This window comes from Otolemur garnettii, unplaced genomic scaffold (genome assembly GCF_000181295.1).
Source record: "Otolemur garnettii isolate 467f Iridium unplaced genomic scaffold, OtoGar3 scaffold00197, whole genome shotgun sequence".
NCBI classification, from domain to species: Eukaryota; Metazoa; Chordata; class Mammalia; order Primates; family Galagidae; genus Otolemur; species Otolemur garnettii.
In genome coordinates this window covers 1,004,974-1,021,721 of record NW_003852592.1, presented here as the reverse complement: position 1 = coordinate 1,021,721, position 16,748 = coordinate 1,004,974, and the positions used below count along the sequence as shown (strand labels likewise).

The 16,748-nt window shown below is 52.7% G+C and overlaps 1 protein-coding gene across 1 annotated transcript in view; it reads right to left on the bottom strand.

Moving 5' to 3' along the window:
- The window catches only part of SFRP1 (secreted frizzled related protein 1), a 38,922-nt gene that overhangs the window by 17,380 nt on the left and 4,794 nt on the right, over positions 1-16,748 (bottom strand). Inside the window, exon 2 of the mRNA XM_003801078.2 lies at positions 14,750-14,827. Within this exon, the coding sequence (XP_003801126.1) occupies positions 14,750-14,827 (78 nt within the window). The remainder of the gene's footprint in view (positions 1-14,749; positions 14,828-16,748) is intronic.

The window sequence follows — 16,748 nt, the reverse complement described above, 5'->3', positions numbered from 1 at the left end:
ACCTGTGCCCAAGTTTTAAGTACTTCCTTCAAGACAGTATTTATGTATTTTCCTTCAGGAAAACCAGGGACGTGCAAATACAGTGTTTTACTCCAAAAACAACTCCAGCTTTAGAAATCTGATCCATTTCCCTGTGGGCATTGAAGCTCTCTGAGACTGCCTACGATCTCACTGTTCTTCACTCCCCAAAGAGTGAAGACTCCAGACTGGTTTACAGGTAAGAGCACTGCCGACTAAGATCCTTGCTTTTTATTAAATGACCTTTGATAACATGAATCTCCACCCCGTTTCTCCCTCTCTTGCTGGCATGCAGACTTTGATGTTTTTCTTTATTGCACTTCAAGACACAGTCACATCTTTGCTGCTTCTTCCCTATGCCACAACAGAAAGTCCTGTTCTCCAATGGGTGTTGCCATGAGACCACCAGGCAGCTGTCACCTGCGGCTCCTGCCCCCCCTCCATGCTGCCCGGGGAAGGTGGTGCTCTGTCCCTCAGGAGGGGAGTGCAGTGAGTCAACGCTTAGCCCCTTCCCTGGACGATGTCACGTCCTCCACAGCAGGCAGACCTGGTGCTGAACGGGAGCCCCAGTGAGATCATCCCCGGCAAGTCGACTTGTAGGCGCCAGATTGTTCTTTACAGCCGTTCTCAAGATGTACTTGGTGACAATCCAGTGGCCTCATCAGAGGGGGCCGGGCCAAAACCAGCAGCTGAGCTTGTGATAAACCTTCCAGATCAACACTCTTTTGTGTAGAAGTGAATAAAAGAAAATTCATTCCCCTAATTTTCTTCTAACTATTGATGACTTCAACTAACACACAGCGGTCATTAGAGCTTGTGCCTGGCTCAGACCGGCCAGTCCACTCAACTTCCTCCTGCACACAAGCGTCCTCGCCAGACCCCGGCACAGCCAGCAGCAGCCACTGGGCGACCCTCTCATCCCTGACCCCACCTCATCACCTGTCTGCAAGCAGCCCATTACACAGGCGCTGAAGAACTGTCTGGAGAAAGTAAGACTAAGGCTGCCGGTGGGCAGGACCCAAACACACCCGGGCACATCTAGAGAAACCCAGACAGAGCCACATCACGGAGCAAGGTGGGCAGCTGGGGGCATCCAAGAGGAGCATCAGAGCGTCTGGTCAGTAGCCCAGACTCAGAAACAGGGCAAGAGCGGAGGGGAGAAAGCTGGCTCCAGGTGGGACACTGTGGCCATCACAACCCAGCCAGGCTGTGAGGAAAAAGCCACGGAAGGTCAGTAAAAAGCTGTCACTAGAGGCTGTGACGCATCAGGGCAGGTGCTGGGGACGGCACGCTCCTGACAGGTGGGAGGCACGAGCGACAGTGACAGATCAGTGAGCTTCTCCTCGAATATGCTTCTTCCCGGAGGCCAGATGCTCCCCCATCCCTGAGATGTGCCCCAGGAGCAAGTGACGGCACCTGGTCCCGTCCTCATGGGACCTGCTGGCCCATGCTGCCTGGATCTCAGAGTGGGTCTCAAGGTGAGATTTCCTCTGAACGAAAGGCTGTGCTTCACGGCACATGACCGCATTTAAGGAGCATGAACTTGGGACTTCAATGGAAGCCCGGGTTCTTAGAGCCGGATGAGATTTGAGAAGCCATTTAACCACAGTCTCAGTTTACAGATCAAGAAACAGAGGCCCAGAGAGAAAAGGAGGCACACAGCCCTCAGCTGCGCAGACACCAAGACCAGGACTCCCGAGTCCCTGCAGCCTCCGCCATCAGCCGTGCCTCAATCCTGACACGTGAGGCGTCCCTCTCTGACACTGTCTGGAAGGGTGGCACCCGGCCCCTCGGGGTCCAGCCCCAAGGGACTAACAGCCTCCTCCCTTCTCCAAATGCAAGCAAGCCTCTCCCTGTGTCAGTACCAGAAGGAAATGCCAAGAACTCAAGAACTGAGCCCACTCTGGGCTGAAGAAGTGCAGCCCCAGCTCCCTACCAGATAAGTCACTTCCTGAAACAACGTGGTTGTAGTGAAGCAGGAGAGTTGGGAGGCTAGCCCAGCCAGGGTCACAGTCAGGGAGGACAGCATGGCTGCGGCTAAACCCCACCCTGCCGACCCAGGAACTCAGGCCGAGCCCCTGGGGCATGCCCAAGTGTCTCCCTGACCTTCCCTCTGTAAGAAGCACGCTGGGTGGGCAGGGCCGGGCCAGGCACAGGTCCTCACTCACAGAGCTGCAAACATTGGAGGACAAGCAGTCCTTGAAATCAGAGGAGGCATGCCAGTGACCCCTGGAGGGGGGTGGCCGTGTGTCAGTGTCGTGTGTAGAGATTTTGGTTGTCTGTAGGAAGTTCAGGACTGATGGCCCCATCAGAGGAAGGAGGGGGAAGGGGTGGTGGGAGCACAGCGAGTTTCCAGCTGGCCCAGACCGGATCCCCACACCATCCTAGAGCCCCAGGAAAGGGGGGACAGGGATGGGGAGGATGAGCTCCAGAAAGGGAGCCTCTGAGCTCTTCCCGAGACCTGCCCATTCCAGTTTCTCGTGATGGTTCAGAGCAAGGAAATCTGCCAGCAGATACATTAAGTCTGTAAGGGAAGAAGGCTCCAGGGGCACAGCTGTCAGTCATGGACAGAACCCAACACCCAGGGAAGGGGCCACCTCCTGCACCACCTGCCACCGCCTCCCCCCACCCCAACTGCCACACACCTGTGGAGGTGAAAAATGATTTCTTCAGAATCACCAGGAAAACTGTCACCAGGGGAAGCAGAGGGAGCAGGGTGGGACGGGAAGGGCACCAGGGGCAATGGGGCAGGGTGGGCAGCAGGGGGAGGTGCAGCCTGGGCTGGCCCCGACTCCATATCCGTGAGGCCTCCTTGCTGGCAATTCCCAAAGAATCACAACGCTGGAATGCTCCAGGACATCTGTCTTCACCTCCAGGACACGCAGCACAGGCCCGCGAGACTGCTCTCACACATCCAGGGCTCTCCCCTTTCTCCTTTCCACACTGAAGGTCTGCCCTGAGCCAGCTCCTAGGGATAAGACCCCTCTCCCCCGCTGCTGGAATTGCACTGCTTTGGGTTAAGGGCTATCATCCTCTTTCCTCTTCCTTCCCTTCCGTTTTTCCCAAATAGACTCTGACCATCTCTCTTGCCATCAAGGCAGACTCCCCATCCTGTCACACAGTGGTCAGAACCCTGCACGGCAGCTCTGCCTGCTGGGGCGGCCTCATTTCTCGACCCTTGCCAGCACACCTGACAAGCTGCCCAGAGAGCTCAGACTCCATGCCATGCTCCAGGCCTGATCTCTGCTCAGATCACCTTCCAACACTCGTCTCTTCTGCTGCAAACTCCTGCTAATTCCTTGCAGGCCAGTACAAGATTGCCCCTCTCCTAGAAAGAGGAGGCCCCTCCTCATGGGAATATCAGCACTTAACCACAGGGTATTCTAGATATCCTCCTATCCCCTCTAGATGGTGAGATCCTCTGAGGGCAGGACACACATCCACACAGCCACTCCACGTGCACGCACCTGCAGGAGCCTGACACGCCACATGCCCCCCCCCCATTAACTTCAGCTGGCTCTTGGCAGGTGTCCGACACACACGTGTGATTACGGGAGTCAGGCGCCTTCCTCCCCAAGACAGGGAATAACTTAAAGAACAGCACGAAACCACTGCAAGCCAGGGGAGAGCGGCAGATGGAGGCACGTTTGGGAAGTGTCTGTCTCAAGCTGGCCCCAGGAGTGGTGACAGTGAGGTGGCCTGGTCACTCATGGGCTCCCCCAGGGACACACCCCATCCCCACTTCAAAGCTCACCAGCTCCTGTGGGGCCAGCTCAAGTCAAGTCACCAAGAAGCAGGCACTCTCCCTCACCCAGGTGGCTTGTCACTCATGCACAGTTTAAAACGTATCACCAAACAGAACTGCCTCAACCCTCTCTCTGCCTGTGCTGAGGGGCACTGTTAAGACCTCACAGGGTGTCACTTTCCCAGCCAAGGGCTTAGCAAGGATTCAGAGCACTTGGGGGAGAGAGGGCTGAGAACACCCCAGAATGCAAGGCTGACCTCAAAAGCAGCCCCTTTTGGCTTTGACTACTGGCCCTGGGCAGAAATGACACAGACATGCCTATCTGCACACTCAGAGCTCTCTGGATGGAGATCCCGGGTCCACAGAAGTGGTAGAAGGACTCAGCAGGACTACGCTGGGCAAAGCAACCGCCTGCAGGGCTAACTCTGCACACAGTCACACTCGCTGTGGGTTGCTGGGTCTTCCAAAGAGAACACACACGCCACACACCTGCTTTTAAGTGAACGTACATTAAGAGGGAAGACCCTGGAACCCAAGCGCTGGCTGCATTCTGCACCCTGCAGCCCTTCTCAGCCTCTCTGTGCCTCTGCTTCTCAGAACAAAGGCAGCCAGCCCTGCTCCCTCTGGGTGGAAGGTGCTGCAGGCTCCAGGGCTGAGCAGCTGATCTCACCAGCTCTGCTGTGCCCGTCCACTTCCCAGCACCTTTCCCGGTGCCAACGAGAGCTCACCTGACCGGCCTCCTAACGCTGCAGCCAGGCCCTGCCTAGTTAGCATCTCTGACTCAGGCCCAAGGCCACAGCTGCACTGGGGACACCTATGACACCCCTGGTCTTGCGTCAGGGCATTGCTGGGACTGTCACCCTCAGGGCTGGGTACAGAGACAGTGGCCATCCGAGGACGAGTTCCTTCTGCTCTCCCCCCAGTCCAGCCTTTGCATCCCATGCCTGGACACAGAGTGCCGAGTAACCGGGACTGTCACTCTCAGGGCTGGGTACAGAGACAGTGGCCATCACAGGACTAGTTCCTTCTGCACCCCACCCCCTACCCAGCCTTCGCATCCCACGTCTGGACACAGAGTGCCAAGTGACCCGCTAGAGCTGATAAACGACACAGACAGACTCTCTTCCCCTGCAGTGACTGACCCACCTGACTTAGGTTTTACCAATTTAAGAATCGCTACTTGTTTAGAGTCTTAATTCTCTTTCTCTGCCCTTGTCTGCTGCCATCAGGAAGGCCCTTCTTTTCTTTCCCTACTAATCTTTAATCTGGCAGTTAGGTTCTTAATCTCATCCAGGAAACTTCCCTGAAGTCTCCAAGTCTCACCGGAAAGCTGGAGTGACACACGGAATCAAACAAACAAGGTGGCCAAACCCCGCCTCACCCTCCAGACCCTTCCACCTGTCAAGGGCAAGAGATGAGATCAAAGGCAGCGAAGACGGTACCCGGGCTGGGCCTCTGCGTCCGAGGGGCATGCGGGCAGCTGGTGCACTGCCCACCTGGACCTGCAGGAGGAAACCAACACCTCGTGCACCCGCAGTCACTGAGGATGTGACCTGTTACCCAGCCTGTCTCCAGATCTGACACCACAGACAGGGGTTTAAGGCATAACCCGTGTTTGGCCATGAGCCATGTCCATAAGCCCAAAGGATCTGTTATAGATGACATCACTCTGAAACGATTTTCAGAGAGCTCACGGAGGGAGAAAAGCACATCAGGCATATAGTCCCCAAAAGGAAACGTCTGTGGAGGAAGCTGGTGAAAGGACCAGAGGGAAAATCCCCCTCAGCAGCCCGCCTGGGTGAAAAAGAACATCGTTCAGGGAAGCTGGGGCCTCATTTTTTTCCCCATTGCCGACGTACTATTTTGGCATCTCTTTACAATTCACAGACATCCTTTCAGAATTTGTAAATGATTTCCCTTAATTCCTGCCCTCCAGAAAATACTCCTTTATTCTCCCCAAATATCTGCAAGCCAGGACGCATCTACTTATTCCCTGCACGTCGGTCCCAAGTGCTCTCCAACCTCACACGTTCACAGCCCCACCAGCCCCAAAACCAGCACCTTCCACGCTTAGGTGCCTCAGATGTGAGCATGGCTGCCCTGCAGAACTCAGACCCCGTCAAAGCGACACAAATGTCACCTCTTCTCCAGGATCTCTGCTTCCTGCCTCTGCCCTACCTCAGAGATCGGGATGGCAAGGACTCAAGTTGCCCATGACCACCTTTAAACCCCAAGGCCAGCGTGTTGGCAGAGAACAAGTAATTTATAACCTCACGACTCTCCCTGAAAAGCCACTGTCAACAGTCCCCCCATGTCTTCCTCTGAGGGACCCAGAAGGCATCCTCTCCTCTTTCCCACCACCACTCATTCAGGTCCCCCACTCACGCGCGTGCTGGGCGCTTCCCACCGCAACACTCACAGGACCTGATCTGGCCTCTCTTTACTCCTAGTAAATCAGGTGTCCTCAAACTTCGGCCCGCAGGTCACATGCGGCACTGACGAGGACATTTATCAGGCTTGCCGGGTGTTTTTGCCACCACTGCCTGTCCTGCTCTGCAACCAACTCGTCCCAGGGCCTGCAGTCCGGCCCTCCAACCATCTAAGGGACAGTGAACTGGCCCTGTTTAAAAAGTTTGAGGACCCCTGCGTAGATCCTCCACAGCCTCACGTGAACAGAACCAGAGGTCTGCGGAGCACCCACAGCACGTTCTTTTGCAGCTGTGATTACAACTCGTTAGGACCCAGAAGGTGCCTCTGCCCTTCTTCCCCCACACCCTGGCCCTGGCTCCCAAATCAGTCAACACTCCCAGCCCTGCCAATTCCATTGAACAAATGTCTGTTTTCAGAGAAACCTAAGCTGGCTGCTTCTGGTCCACTTCCCCTGTAATGCATCACAGACTGTGTGATGGGGGGACGCCATCCCCAGGCCTGTTCCTGCTGACCCGGGAAGTCCCCGGGTGCCAGCAGTAAGTGGCTCTCGGAACCGGCGAGGCCTCCTGGGCAGGAGCGGCTGCCACAGAGCAGACTCGGGACCAGTCCTGTCTCCTGGACGCCTGGCCGGCAGAGCGGCAGGGCCAGGTCTTCTCGGGCGTGGCGGAGTGACAGCACTAGTGACAGCCCGGCCTCGGATGCAGCAAAGCTGCACTTCAAATATTTATTGTATGTGTCTGGTTTCCACACGGAATTTGCAACCTGCCAGTTACCAGTGTTTACCTTGGTGGAAATTCACGGGAAATCTTAGTCTGAACAGGCCCACAGTTTATTTTACTGCCAGATAAACAACTTTCTTTGATAAATCACCCGTGTGACAGTGTTCCTGAAAGACTAAACAAAGATTTCAAGCACAATCTATAGGCCTGAGAAGCCTTCTGAGGCTAATGCACGTTTAATTGGCTGCTCTAAGCAGGTCGAGGCAGGGCAAGGGGCTGACATTTCTTTAGCTATTTGTTCTGTGTTTTAAAAAAAAAAAATGTAGATTGGACGGAGCTTCTGGCTCAGTGCTGCACAACTGCGTGAAACTGACCGATACTGAAATGTTCCTTTGCTTCTGAACGCAGCCTATTTCTTGCTTAAAGAAAGTGAATATCTTAGGCAGCTGCTGGGAAAAAAAAATTTTAAAGGGAAAACTGCCCTGGAAATATATTGCACAAGAAAAAGAGAGGGCAGAAAGGAAAATGGTCTGAGGTCTCCCCGAAACATATCCCAATAAATTATGAGTCAAACATATTGGGTATAATATTTCTTCAAGGCTCTGGGAGTCCTGGGGGCACACTGTTTAAAGACTTCTGGTTTTATAATGACTTGAGAGTGTTGTCAAACTAAAACCCAGATCACCTGGCTTTTAGCGTATACAGGGTTTGGGTTTGGGGGAGAAATATTTTGGTTTGTTTTTATTATTGTTGCCTATAGCACCTGAAAGCTGCATGAAGCTTTTACAGGTTTTCCAAATAAATGAGATGTGAAAAAGGCTTCTTTAGGTTAACCCCTTCTAACCAGAAAATCAACCGGGACATTCTAATCCACTTCCTAACTTTTATCTATTTATTTATTTATCTACCCAACCAGCTGAGTTCATTAGTGCTAGAATTTCTCATTGCTTGGCTAATTTTCACCCTGAAACAATTCTTTCCAGTATGTAGTGATAATAATTATTATGGCCGGAACAGCCACCATATTCAAGGGAAGTGTACACACTTGATTACTTCAGCCTTCCCCATACCGCAGTAATATAGAAATTACCATCCATGTTTTGCAAATGAAGGGACAGGCTCAGGAAGGTTAGGAGACTTAGCTCATGGCTACTCAGCTTGCAGGGCTGGGATTCAACCCGGTCTGTCTGTCACAGGCCTTCTCTACTCTTTCCACAACTACTGAGCCCCTGCTGTGTGCCGGGCACAGACATCAGTCCACTTAAATTCTACAGCTTTTTTTTAAAAAGTGGTACAGATGAGTGACCCAGCACCCACAAAGACATGGGCAGCAAGTGCATGCTGTAAGCAGCACCCTCATCTCAGCCTGGTCCTTACTCTTTCTCCACCCACTCCTAGAAAAGCTTCAGAAAATGAAGGTGAACTTGAAGGTGAATCCTCCCTGACTCCCCTCTTCTGTGAGTTTACACACATATCCAAAACTGAGGACACAATGTTTAGTAAAATAATCAAGATACAAAAGGACAAATATCATAAGATCCCACCTCTCTGAGGCCCTTAGAGACGTGAAATCCACAGACCCCAAGGGTGGAGTGCAGGCTGCAAGGGGCTGGGAGCAGGTGGTTAATGGTGCAGCATGGACAGACGGCGGTAGGAACGCACGGTGTGAATGTACTTTGTGCTGCTGACCGAACACTCAAATATGGCACTACGGTCAGCTTTGTGTTACATGTATGTTACCATAATAAAAACAGACACTCCCCCCCGCCCAAAAAAAAGATGAGGAGGGCTAGGCAGTGTGGCGGGGCCACTCACAACCAGACACTCACAGAACTGCAGGTTGCAGGGAATTTCAGAGGATGCCTGGGCCACACCCACACCATTGGGCAAGGACCCAGGGTCTGAGGTGACCCCGGTCAGAACAAGACTTAACCACGAAGTGGGAGGGGTCACGTGTCTGTCAATCCAGCATGACATGAGGAGAATGGCTGAGAATTAGGTTCAGGAAAGATTTTAATGAACGTGCCCTGAGTAAAGACACAAGAGCTCCAGAAAGCACCCTCATTTCTCTGCTAGAAGCCGTGCAGGTGGCCTCATCTGCCCAGGACACATGGCTAGATCGCCCCCTTTCTGAGAAGAGCACTGGGATAGACGATCACACACAGCCTGTGGCTGAGCCTCCCTGCCCACGCTCCTTGCATTGCGGGAAACTGAGGTCTGGCGAGGCTGAGAGACTCGCCCAGCATTGCACGGCACGCGGAGAGGGCAGACGGAGCTATTTCAAAGCATGCACAGACCATGGATTTCTGCACCCTTGCTCACCCCTCAGCAGACTTTCCCTGGCTCAAAGACACTGACGTGACGTGCCCTGCTAGGTGCCTTCACAAAGCATCTTCCTGACACTGCCGTCACCCAGGGAGACTCATGGGTGAAGACAGGACATGCCACACTCACCAGAGGGGGAAACCCAGCTCTTCGCACAGCTTTTCCTGAGGTTCCCCTGACGTGTGACCTCAGCCCCAACTGTCCAGGGCTGAATACCCTGGTCCAGGCCCCCTGAGGAGCTCGCCAACCTGAGACTGCAAACGAGCAGATAACTGGCATCACAAACTCACTCCACCAGCTTACAGCCTTTCAATTTGGCCCTGGCCTCTGCCCTGGACCACCCTCCATGCACTTGGAAAACCCGTTTAGAAACAGGCTCAGGCCGTGAGCTGTGAGCTACACCTTCGTGCACTTAACACAGGCCAACCCCACGTTCTCCCTACACGAAACCCCATAGCAAGTCCCCCACACCTCTACAGGTCTGTGGACGCGATATGCATTTTACAGATCCTCAGCAACAATAAAAAGTCCTTTTCCAAAAGCCTGCCGGCTCCACCCCAGGAAGCAGTTCTTCCCCTCATGTCTAATTTTACTTTGACTAAACTCGATTTCTGGATGCTGGAGCCTTTTTTCTTTGTAAGGTACACTCAAGTCACCCAGAACAGGGCATGTAGTTTTCTTTGAATGGAATAAATAAGCTGTAGATACTCAGAAAAAATCCCAGCCCTTTACCCTTAACAATGATGCACTCATCCCACAAACGTTTGTTTTATGCTGACCACGTATAAGACATCTTGCTGAGGATTATTTGAAGGCTTAATTTTGTTAATTCCAAGACACAGATCTACTTCACATTTCAGCATGAAGTACGTTTTTTCCACATCAGGGGTGCAAAGCGAATGGGGTGTTTCACAAGTAGGAGGCACACCCCCCCACCCCCCCCCGTCAGGGACAACACGGCCTCAGACACAGACCCTGCTCTCAGACCGAGGGCTGATGTGATGACGGTGCTGGTGGCCAACTTTCTCCATCTTTGGGGGAAACCCATGGTTTAGTTTGGACTGGCTGAGCCTGTCCAGAGATGAAGCTGCCCCTCAGCGTGGAATTTTAGGCCTCCTAGCAGCAGCCCAGCCACCATACCTCAAAAGAAGCATGAGGCAGGGTGAGAACAAATTACTGGAGGTGCAGGAACCTCAGAAAATATTTCTTCTAGGAAACTCTCCCAAGTGCTGAGAGCTGATTTTCTTTTCTTTCTTTGACAAGCCTCGCTGTTGCACAACACAGTTTTTCTCTTTATAAGGAAATATCTAAACAGAGGGAAAAATTTCCAGAAGGCAAGGAAAATTTCTGAGGACAAAGAAATCTCGTTTCATAGGGAGAAAATACTGGGCTAAAGAGGTTTCCACCTAAAGCCTCCAACTCAAAAACCTGGAGAGGCCAGTATGAGAAGCAGCTCTGACTATCTTAGCAGAAGCAAACCGTCATACGCATTTCTGCCAGAAAAGCTTACGAGTGTTTACACACAGCGGAGAAGCCAGAGAAGGTGGCTGGAGGCGGGGATCTTAACCTCACTGCAATTATAAATCAGATCTTCACATCCCTGGGATAAACCGACCTGAAGGGAAGACGGCTGTGGTTGCTGAACTGTTAACAGCAAGATTACTAGTGTGGCAGCCGCAAATTCTATACCAGCCTGTTTGAGAGGCAAGAGCTGCAGGCCCCCTGTAGTCGTAGAGCAGGGGAAAAAAAAGAACAAAAACCCAAGAGGTGCGTCCTAACTGAACCCCGACAGGCAGCCGGCTCCCGCATTTTACGTGGAACCTTCGCACCATCTAACTCTGGGTTCTCACATCTGGAGATGCAGCTACATTCCTGAGTATCAGTGCACAGGCTGTTCTGCTGATGTTTTTTTCCCTGTTTGAGGGAAAAAAAGTGCCCTGAACCGATGAGATCCAGGGCAGGGGTGGTGAGATCCGTGGCCAGGCACACATGCCAGCCAGTGTGAGTGCACTGCCAGGAAGTCGGAAAGGCTGGGCCATGCCCAGACCCCATGGGGGCTGCAGGAGTCCACGAGGTGTTGGCGGCAGGGCAACCATGCATGCTGGCCCCAAGGAATGTGCCCCTTGTCCCTGGAGCTTCCAGCAACCTGATGTCTTCCCACCGGGGATGTCAGAGGCACTTAATGCAGAGTTTGATCCCTGGCAGAGGGAGTCAAGCTTTCTTTTTCTTCTCTGTTGTGTGTCAGCTCGCATTGTTGAATTTCTTTGTCTCCTAACTGAATCCCATCAGTGTGGCTGACTGCCTCACTTACTTGAAGTGAACTGAACTAGGAAACAAGTTTCTCAACAAGGCTGCATTCTCCAGGGTGCTAGGAAGGGCAGGGCTAAGCTCAGCCCCTGCAGAGAGTGAGAGGAGGAGAAAACCCTATTTATTGTTCTATAAGGTCTCCCTGTCTCCAGATCAAAGACGTCTGGCACAGGCTGTTCTTGCAGTGAGGAGGTCGGTGCCTCCATGGCAAAGCCTGGTGGCTGCTCATCAACACATAAGGGAGGAAGGCAGAGGGCAGAGAGCGAGAGGACTTTGCAGGGGAAAGTCAGACTCCCCCTTTATCAAAGACGACTCAATAAGATGCCCTGTGAGGTCCAGGGGGAAAGCAAAAGTTCTGTGAACCTAGGAAGAAAATAATTTCAGAGCTAAAGGAACACAAACCCGAACAGCTAATCGCTCAGATTCACACCTGTCGGCTGTGAACCTCAGACCCTCTGGAGATTGCAGCAGGCTGGGGGCACCAATGTGCAGCAGGCTGGGGGCACCTGCAGCAGTGGGCAGGGGAGAGACCCCTCCAGGTGAGTTACCTGAGCGCTCTCTCCAGGAGAGGATTTTTTTTTTTTTGAGTGCCCGCTAGACCTTGCACTGTACCACGAGGTCAACCTTGCCACATTCAAATTCTTTCCAAGCTTTGCCTCCTCAGCTTGTGTCTAGGCTACGTCTCTAGTTCAACGACTTACCCCCAAGCCCCCAGGTGCCAGAATTTGGGTGGGCAACTGTGAGAGAAGACAGGAGACTTAGTGACAATTTCAAGTTACTAAGTTCCAGACAAACATCTAAGTGTAAAGATGCAGACCCACTTCTCACTTCGGGATGCCAAGTGGCCCAGGAAATCACTGATCATTCGTGTTTGCTCAGAATTTTTTAATTTTGGTATCAAATTTTGGTTTATCGTAGGCAAGCGCTTGGGGAGTGCAGGTGTCCAGCATACTGCTTTGTGTGCTCCCGCCCAGTGAATGGATACGTGCTTCAGGGGTCCTCACCTGCTGGACACCTCTGCACACTGGCTCTGGGGCTTCCCATCCCTCTTCCCACAGGGTCAAGCCTGATAAAAGCCAACTGGACGGAAACCGCCGGATAACACGCTATCTTTCAGAGCTTAATAATGATTCCCTGGATTTGCTAAATGTCAGAGGGCCAGCTTCTCAAAGTGAGCTCTGTGACACCGGATGCCAGAATAGGATCGATGACCCAAAGAGCAGCCACCTGGCCGTCCGTCCCTCACCAAGGTCCTTTGGGATCTCTGCCACAGCTGGGCAGGTTCTTCCCACCCCCGCCATGTAGCAAGAGGCTCACTGTCAGCATTTTATGTCTGTCCCTGATTCTTCTAAATCCATAACGCACCTTTAGGAAGATCTGTGGTGGCAAAGCTTGTTGTGGAGGCCATGGGGGGCTGGGCACCCCCAGGCTTTCCAACAGGAGACCCAAAGGCTTAGCCCCTCAAGAAGCAAAGGGGGTAACATCAAGAAGCAAATGTCACTGCCACGAGATGGAAGGGTGAGCAGAGTCTGCAGACCTCGCTGTAAAAACCTGCTATGATTTTATTTGAGTTCATTCAAAACATCAACAAGAAAAAAGGGTGTGACTCAGCCACAAGTAGCAAAATGTCTAGTAGACTAAATTTTGCACAGAGGTGTCCTCTGAGAACACTGTCTTTCAGAACTTTCTCTAATGTGACTCCCCAGATTTGCTACCTGTCAGAGGGCCAGCTTCTCAAAGTTGGAGGAGGCGGGCAGGGATGCCTTCTAAAGCATGCAAAAAAACTCATCCTGTCTCAGGAAGCTTTCTGCAGCCAAGGGCCTGAATTTCCCAACTTCCACATCCCTCTCTCCCTCCCTCCCTCTCTCTCTCTCCACAATACACTTAAATTTATTAAATTTATTTGGGGAAAGAGATCTATCCTAAATCTGTATCTATAGGGCCCAGAAAACACTACGTATCGAGGCAATCGTCAGTGACAGACTTGAGTTGATCTTCCCCACACGTGAAAACGGTATCTACACACAGCTCTGCTGGCCATCTGCACCCAGCTTCCATCTCCTACCGCAATTACAAATACCCTGAGAACATACCTGCTTAATGTACAATTCCCTCCCTCCACGTGTGTGCTCCCACACATCTGCTCACTCACACACGCTCGGATGGCACATGACCCTTGCCTGCACTTTATCGTGTTTGCATCAGTGAGAACGTGGACTGGTGTGCCTCTGAATGGACTTGAAGAAACATGTTACCTACCTTGATGCCTTTCCTGGAAAGAATCCCATAAGAAATCCAGTCCCAGGGATGCAAAGAAGGGACTATGAGAAATACACTGTAGTTCGCTGAAAACTGGGCCTGGTCAAGCCTCTTCTCTGCGCCCAGGCAAGACAGAGGCCAGAGAGAGGGAGTGGTCAGCCCTCCAGGAGGGGAAGCTGGAGGTGACTGGGGCAGACCCCAGGGACCGTTCAGGAATGGTCCCTTATAATGTGACCCTCAGAAGACCTAAATTCTCAACACCCTGGGAGTCTCTCCTCTGGTAAAAGTAAATGTAAACTGCATCCTACAAGTGCCAATTTAGAATTCCCTTTTAACAGGGAGTGATTTGGGAAGAGAGAAAACCACACTCCCGTGGGGACGTCCATTTTCTTTGCTTAGAACAGCAGTTCTCAACCTGTGGGTTACAGTCCACAGGAACTATATTAAAGGGCTGCAACATTAGGAAGGTTGAGAACCCCTGGCTTAGAAGAACCTAACTGAGAACCCTCCTCTGAATCCCCTGAGCATTGAAATGCCCCCTCCCTGGAAACGCACCCTGCCATATACCATTTAAACCCCGGGCAGAGTCCCGCTGACACCCAGGGACGGAGATGAAAAAAGAAAGTCCAGAGAGAGCCCTGTGGGAGCAGGAGGGGGCTGTAAGCTGCCATCCCCCCAGCTCCTCTCCACCTATCCCTGTGTCAGCTGCCCCCCTCCCCTAGAGAGATCCCCAGTAACCTGTCCAGTGATCCCTCATGCAGAAGAGTGGGGGCACTTTGACTTTGCCAAAAACTGGTCTGTTCCCGACCCTGCCTGAAAAAGCACTTGGAGAGGACAGGGAAGGGGACGTGATGCTCAAACAGGACACAGCAGGGCTCTCTGCTCACTGGGGACACAGGCCAGGAGAGGACAGACCACCCCGGGGCCGCCAGGGACGCTCTCTTACCAAACTCGCTGGCACAGAGATGTTCAATTATGGCCTCAGATTTCAACTCGTTGTCACAGGGAGGGCAGACCGTTGTGCCTAGGAAGAAAGGGGGAGGAACAGAAGCTGTAAGTTACGGCGGTGGTGGGGGGCCAACCCCTGGGGAAGAGAAGGGAGATCTGAGGATAGAAAAGTCAGGCCGGAGCCCAGGATTTAAAGCCATAAATGGTTTCTTGAAGCATTTTGACCAGAGCTGTTGAATACAGCACATTTAGCCAACACAATCTGACACTGGGTGAAGGCAGTGGGGAGTCCTATGAAGTGTGACTCGTGGGGTGTTGTGGGCTCCTGGAAAATATTAGCTCATAAAACCAAAAACACATATTCTAGTTGTGTGTGCCCTGTCCTGTCTCCCTCTTCTGTCAATATACTCTCTGATTCCTGCCCCCTTTTACTTCCAAACTCCCAGGACAGCTGACCCATCCGACCAGTTCCCCAGGAACAAGAGAAGGAGGAACTCGGCCAGACCCCCAGCTCTAAGCCCAGGGCCCTGAATGCTCCTCTCAGAGGGCTGTTGCAGTGGTTGCTCCTGCCAGAGCAGGAGGCCAGAGCAGCCTGTGGGGGTAGGGCAGTGACCAGAGCTGCCAAATGGGAGGACAGGGCTGGACCTGGACGGGGAGGCCCTCAGAGGCCCTTTCATGGGTGGCTGTGAAGTGCTTTGAAGAGGAGGTGTGGGGGGCAGGCATGCTCACCCAGGAGGCATCTAACCCCAGGGGAGGAGACTTCCCAGGCCAAGCAGAGGGAGAGGGGCTGGACAGTGGGTCCTGCCCAGGCTAGAGTGGCCCATCATCATCATGGTCACCCTCCTCATCTACCACATAGCTGGGAGTTATCAACATTCAAGGAACGTAATCACACATTCAGGGAGCACCCAGCCCCGCACAGCTCAGGCTGCACCAGACGCAATCACAGTCAAGGGGCACCCAGCCCCACACAGCTCAGGCTGTGCCAGAGACAATCACAGTCAAGGGGCACCCAGCCCCACACAGCTCAGCTGCGCCAGTCTTAAGCAGAAGAGGACGAGAGAGTCACTGGAGACCGCGCTGAAAGGGATAGAAGGCCAGGTGGGTCTGGAGATGCAGCTGAAGGGGACACAGGCCAGGTGGGTCTGGAGATGCAGCTGAAGGGGACGCAGGCCAGGTGGGTCTGGTGTCCTCCCCCTCTCCACAGTGGCTTCTGCAGCAGCATCTCCCCAACCCTATGCCAGCCCCCAGTTCAAGGCTGCCCTCTGGACACAGCTGGCCCACAGACCTCTCCCCATTCCAAGCAGACAGACTCAGCTCCTGCCTCCACTCTGCACCCAGGATCTAACACTTTTCAGATTCTCAAGGTAGCAAGAACCACACTCCAAGCAGAAAGTGGCAAGACTATCCTTAGTCCAAATATTGGAAATCAGCTTTGCACAGAGAACTTGAGATTGGGTTCTGGAAAAAACTTACCCAGAATTTTACATTATGGTTTTTGCTTCCATGGGTAGAAGGGAAAAGAAGTCCCTTGATATGGAAAGAACTATGTCAACTATACCAGGAGACTGAATTGTGCTTTTGGATTTCCCTTGTTCCTTTATCAAAAAATAAAAACAGAAGTTATCACGTTGCAAACTTCTACCGATGTAATCTTCACCAAACAAGAAGCAAGGTCTGAGGCAGGGCAATCAGAATTAAAAGGCCACACCTCCAACCTGCCACACTGTGTCTCCTCCGGGCACTTAGAGCTCCCTGACCTGGTGGGTAGGAATGGCTCTGTACCCCACAGGGGGGTGTCCTTCTCCCTTCAATTACATTTGGACCTCAGTGTCTCTTAAGAGTGGGAAGAGCTCATTGGGGTGGGCTCTGGGTGTTTTCAGCATGGCTCTCTCCCATCTCGCCTTTTCTCCAGGCTGGGTCCAGAGCAGCTGATCCAGAGAAAGGAGGCAGAAAGTACAGCTCAGCCTTGACCTGGCCTGCAAGGTGAGTCCTGC